This window comes from Danio aesculapii, chromosome 8 (assembly GCF_903798145.1).
Source record: "Danio aesculapii chromosome 8, fDanAes4.1, whole genome shotgun sequence".
Lineage (NCBI taxonomy): Eukaryota > Metazoa > Chordata > Actinopteri > Cypriniformes > Danionidae > Danio > Danio aesculapii.
In genome coordinates this window covers 54,399,142-54,405,336 of record NC_079442.1, presented here as the reverse complement: position 1 = coordinate 54,405,336, position 6,195 = coordinate 54,399,142, and the positions used below count along the sequence as shown (strand labels likewise).

The window sequence follows — 6,195 nt, the reverse complement described above, 5'->3', positions numbered from 1 at the left end:
TACTGGAACACAGCAGAAGAGCTGAGTTACACACACACGAACACGTACACATACACGTACACACACACACACACTCACTTGTGTTTCTTGGGCTTGATGTTGATGTCTCCGAGAACAGTGATGTCTGAGAAGTCAATCCTGAACTTACTGAGTAACGCCGCCATTCTGTGCCAGAGCAGAGATTTAGTGGCTCTCAGTGTGATCACAGTCCAAAATAAGGACACACAAATTAATATGTTGTGGAAAAATAATAAAGACAGTCTTAATAAACAGGATAAATCAAGAGAAACTAAAAATATATCAAATTTAGCTGATTTTATTGTATTTTTTGCAATAAATGATTTGAATGTAAATGTATGATCTTTTTTAATTATCCAAACTCTAATTTTAATGGCTAAAACTGATGTGTTTAAAGGCGGCACAGTGGCTCAGTGGTTAGCACTGTCGCCTCACAGAAGGTCAAGATGGAATGAACTAAATTGTCCATATTGTATATGTGTGTGTGTGAATAAGTGTGTATGGGTGTTTCCTAGTACTGGGTTGTGGCTAGAAGGCCATCCACTGTGTAAACACATATACTGGAATAGTTGGCGGTTCATTCCGCTGTGGTGACCCCTAATAAATACGGGACTAAGCCAAAGGCAAATGAATGATTTGTTTAAATGCACCAACATATATTCACTATATTCACTGGGAAATTCATTTATTTACTTTATACTTCATTGATAAAGACCAAAAAGGATTCATAAACTAAAAATGATCGCAAATTTGATTTACTGATACATTTATTTCAAGCTGTTATGGTAAAATGAAAGCCATCACATCCAATAGATTATTTTGTCCTTATTTCAGAATATATGTTTTAGATTTTATAAATTAAATTATATTTCTAAGCTTTTTAAAACCATTAAAGACAAATGACTTGATTAAATATGAGTTCTTTTTGTATATAAATGTAGCCCAAATATAAAACACAGCCAACAAATGAATTTTTAAAAAGTGTTTGTGTGTTGTGAAAGGGAGAGTTCACCCAAAAAAGACAATTTACAGTTATTTATTCACTCTCAGGTCATTAAACATGTTGGGGACTTGTTCTTCAGTGGAACATTAAAGGTGCAGTATGTAAGTTTGACACCCAGTGGTTAAACTAGGTATTGCACTCCTGGATCAAAACACGTTTTCACTGGGCTTCTCTTCTGATGAGTCTACACAAGTGCAGGTTGCCAGGTTAACGACACCAACAGGAGTGTGCCTGACTATCAAACCTAAAGGCTGATTTGATAGGTTTTATTACTAAAAGCTATATTTTCCACACTAAATGAGTTTTTGTCCTAACCAACAACTGAAATTTATATTTTAGAATGACTTTTATTTCTCACAGGTGATCAATAATCAGCTCAGGTACAGCTCATGTGCTTTATTCAGTGTTAAATGCTAATAATGTGAGTCTGACTGCCATCTTACATGACATTTAGTGCCATATACTGAAAGCAGCAGCAGATAGTTCAGCTCAGATCTGGACAATAAAATAAACCGTCTGAAACTGGACTTCAGAACTGAGACTCAAACCAGCACATATCAGTGATTGAGCATCTACATTTAATCATGTTAAAAAGCTTTAATATGTATTAATTAGATTATAAACCTTAGCATTTGGCTGGGGTGCAGTGAGTGCACTATTGTGTGCTTCTGAATGGCTGTATTTACATTTCTGTCATGTTTCGTCTGGTGCAAACAGTTGTTAGGACACGGGGTTACAATGTAACCTGCTCACCTAATGTTTACAATCGTAATATTTAAATTATTTTCTAATTAATTAACCACCTCATGTGGAACTCTGAATCTGCATCTCATTTCGGAGTCTGCTACTGTCCACCAGAGGTCGCATTTCGGTCACGGACACATACTCTGAGAGCCTTCCTGACTTAACGAATGAATGAAATACACTGAAAAAAAGTCTGCAAAACCGTCGCAAACTATTTATTTGTGTTAAATTTAAACAAACCAATTTAATTTAATAATATGTAACTTAATTTGTTTGTTTAAATTCAACCCAAATTAATTGTTTACAACCACTTAACGTAAAAAAAAATATTGTAAATCCAAGGAATCATCTTTAAATGATTTTTTTCAGTGTACACTGTTTTCCACCAAGGCAACCCGGGGTGCTGAAATATAACTGGCATTGGGCATGTTAAATGACCAAAACAAAGACAGTGTTTCCGGCACGTAATGTACATTTTCAAAGCAGAATATCTGACTTCAGCATTGTTTTTCTGATAAACAAGAATGTTCACTGAGCATGAGATTAAAAATGAACACATAAAATAAAAAGTCCAGATCAATTCCTTGATGATGTGCAAGAAACTTTACAGTATTATTAGCTCTGCAGCCGGATAATACTCACGCTCTGCGGTCGTGGTCGATCCTGTTTATCTTTCCTCCGATAAACACACGGATCTTACAGTCGCGCCATTTCTTTTTATTGGTGAGCAAATAAGGAATCAAAAGAGTCAAACCTACAACAACGAAGAATCAATCACAGCGTCATTCACTGAAACTCTCCGAGAGGAACAAACATCAACACTATGATCAACATTTGAATCAAACAGTTTTATAAAAGCTGTCCTAAGACAAGAATGGGTGTTGTTCAATAGTTTTAGTATGTTCTGATTCACTTTAACCCTCGCCTGCACTTTATGAAGATAGACATGATCATCTTCAAGACTTTGGTGAATAGATTAAATAAGCTTGGTCTCTTTTTAAAGAAGACAGATGTCAGATTGTAGCTGAAGTGAAGAGTTCAATAAGTTAAATAAACCAAAAGTTAAGTGCCTTTAAGTCAAACAATAAATGCATATTAAACTATATTGAATAAAATATGTATTTTACAAAATCTGTTACAGCCTAAAATGACAGAAAAGCTAAAAGATAAATATCTGAACCAATTATATTCCAAATCTGAAGTTGCTATTTCCAAAAGTGAGCTTTCAGTGAGATTTAGTTTGGCCGCAGTACCAGACATGACCACCAGGTGAGATTCAGCTTCTATTAGTGACCACACAAGGGCGTCCAATATTTGTTTTGAGGAATATGAGGAACATTTAAAGTAGTAATATCCATCACAAATTTACTAGAGACTTGACATTTTAAGCTTTCAGATGATAAATAGTTTGTCATGATTGCTTTATGTTTAGACTACAATATTACGGTTTAAATGTGGAACCGTAAATGGTCGGCAAGGTTGTAGTGTGAATATTAATGCGTTTCGACCTCTTACTCTTCCTATATTACAAAAACAGCAGTAACATATGTATTCAGAAGACTTCCACCTCTTCAACCATATATAGTTTGTCAGGATTAGATTAGGATTTAATTGCAATGTAGTGAAGTAAACTCTTTAGTGAAGTGACGTGTGAATCTGACCTCCATCGTCAAACAGCCACCACACATCGATGGTTCCTTTGCTCTGCTTCTTCTGGAACTGCTGACTGGCGGACAGAAGCTTCTCATCCGCAGCGCTGAGCTTCAGCTGAGGCTTCTTACTGTCTGAGATTTAACACATATACATTCAGTCATTTAGCAAATGCTTTTGACCAAAGCCACTACGAATAATGAGGCATTCAGTGATTTAACAAGAAGAGGCAAAGACACACAAGAAGAGCTGATCATACAGAGGAACTGTGTGTGCTCAGAGGAGTCAGTGCTAGAGTCAGGAGACGGAATGGGAATGGGTTTGTTTTATTAGAGAGAGAGTGCAGTTTTATTTGTTTGTTTGTTTGTTTGTTTGTTTGTGATATGTAGTGACTGTGTGGTGCAAATGGGCAAAACAACTGGTGCAAGTGTCATAAATCAGTGTGAAAAGTCATGTAATTTTGACTCAATATTTCTCTAAATATTTTTATTGGTCTATAAAATGCAGCTTGTTTTAAAGCATCAAGAAAGCCTGGAGTACTGTTTTTGAGATTTGAACAGATTTATGTGTGTTGAGCATCAATGAAGACAAAGTTAGCACCTGTTAGCTTTAATTGTGAATAAAACTGGATAATTTGGAGCTTTTGTCAGCTAATTTCATCTTCTGGGTTAAAAATTAATATTGGGGATCAAAATCAGTGACGTATAGGTGTGTGTGTGGGGGGGGGGGGGGGTGTCATGGACAAAAGTGAAAAGCGGAGAGGGGGAGGGGTTGTTTGGGCCCCTAATAATATTTCTGGGGGCCCCAAAACTGCAGAGGCCCTTAGAATGATCCTAACTTTCCCCCCTTAGTGGCGCCCCTGTGCCTGTCCAATGTTGACGCGTCTGTTTCTCATTATTATTCAAAGCTGAGTTATCTTATCCTATGAGTTGAGCCTGCTTCTTTATTATTCACCACAGCAAGTGCTTTCCGATCACAGACCTGCCAAGCTGTGCATCCGCACACGGCATGCAGTATTTAGCTGTTCATGAAGGGTCGTATGCAGCGTTTCATTTGTAAACAAATAATTCCCGGAACAAAACCAGGAAATAGAAGTTACCGTGATCGACGTCCACCAAACAATTAGAGTTTTCCCGGAACATGACCTCATTAAACGAGGATGACTTTAATTATTTTGTGGCATATAACAGGTCAGTCATGGATAATAAAAACATGTAGCTACAAACATATATCGTATGAAAAAGCACCATTCAGTTCACTTCACTGTTATATGCCAAGTGGAAAAATAGTAATGAAATGACTCCCAGCCCACCGTTAGCTCTTCTGTCATGTTTTCTGGCTGACTTGAGATCGTTTTGCTTCTGTCTCCTGCTATCCTGATCCATTCACGCAGATTTATCTTCTCTCGTTTGATCAGGCTCATCATCAGATTCTCTCGTGGTTTTAAAAAATGAAAATATGTGCGACTGCCTCTGCCGTTTTGAAAATAGGAATATTATTTAGGTAGGCCACTATGGCATTATTTATTTTCACTGTTTACTGCGCGTGAAACAATCCACAACCAATGAGAGTGATGGTCAACATAAGAAAGCTGATTGGCTGAAAATATTGTGGAGGGCCAATGTTAAATGTGACTTTTGCTTTAACTTGCACATGGTGACTAAAATCATGTGTGTGTGCGCACACTCAATCCACAAACCCTTTGGCTATACTCATTCACATTCTCTTCATTGGCATGACATTCAATACAGTATTGTCAACGCACTTCAAATATGTCAAATAGTAAAATCATCAAATAATAATAATAATAATAATAATAATAATATAGTAAATAAAAAATAAATGACAAAAAATACCATAATACATTTGATAAATATAACAATAATAATAATAATAAAAAGTCTAGATCAGGGATCACCAAACTTGTTCCTGGAGGGCCGGAGTCCTGCAGATTTTAGCTCCAACCCTAATCAAACACACCTGAACAAGCTAATCAAGGTCTTACCAGGTGTACTTGAAACAATCAAGCTCCAGGACCGAGATTGGTGACCCTTGGTCTAGATTATTTAAATAAGATACATGAATTCACACTAATCATTTCTTATGGTGTGTCGGGTGTATACATATTTTGCAGCTAGTCTAGACGTCAATTCATGCTCTCTGAGTGCATCATGATAAAGTTTTTCTGTGTAATTTTAATAGAAAAATTAGTCAGTGTTTCAAATTGAGGGGAAAATGTTTCTAGTTGTGGTGTATTTGGGGCAGAAGAGAAGGAAGTGTGTTTCATCCTCTCTCTCTCTCTCACACGCACACGCACACACACACACACACACACACACACACATAGGTTTTCACCATGCACAAGTTAATGCCGGATCCTTTAAAATCAATACTGGTACGCAAAACACAAAAATCTGACGATTTCTGGAACAGGATCCGGCAAGATCCGGCTCAAATTAAGAACTGAATGTATGTGTTTGTTTCCATGATCCACGGGGTTTGTTTCACGTTTTCCCCCGCGATTCTGTCAGGCCCGACTATTAGTTTGCAGCAAGCATTTTTGTCTGGAAAGCTGTACGAGAATTGGAGAATGGCGGACTTTGGGCTCTATTTTGACGATCCAGGCGCAAAGTGTAAAGCACAGGGCGCAAAGGCATTAAGAGCGTGTCAGAATCCACTTTTGCTAATTTAAGGATGGAATAATCCGCTTTGCGCCTTGGCGCATGGTCTAACAGGGTTGAGCTTATTCTCTTAATAAGTTATAGGTGTGTTTTGAAAAT

At 37.2% G+C, this 6,195-nt stretch overlaps 1 protein-coding gene across 1 annotated transcript in view; it reads right to left on the bottom strand.

Moving 5' to 3' along the window:
* Positions 1-6,195, bottom strand: part of slc12a2l (solute carrier family 12 member 2-like) — a 39,610-nt gene that overhangs the window by 6,160 nt on the left and 27,255 nt on the right. The window contains exons 21-23 of the mRNA XM_056464228.1: positions 3,427-3,549; positions 2,408-2,519; positions 79-165 (exon numbers count right to left, since the gene is read on the bottom strand). Coding sequence (XP_056320203.1) covers positions 79-165; positions 2,408-2,519; positions 3,427-3,549 — 322 coding nt within the window. The remainder of the gene's footprint in view (positions 1-78; positions 166-2,407; positions 2,520-3,426; positions 3,550-6,195) is intronic.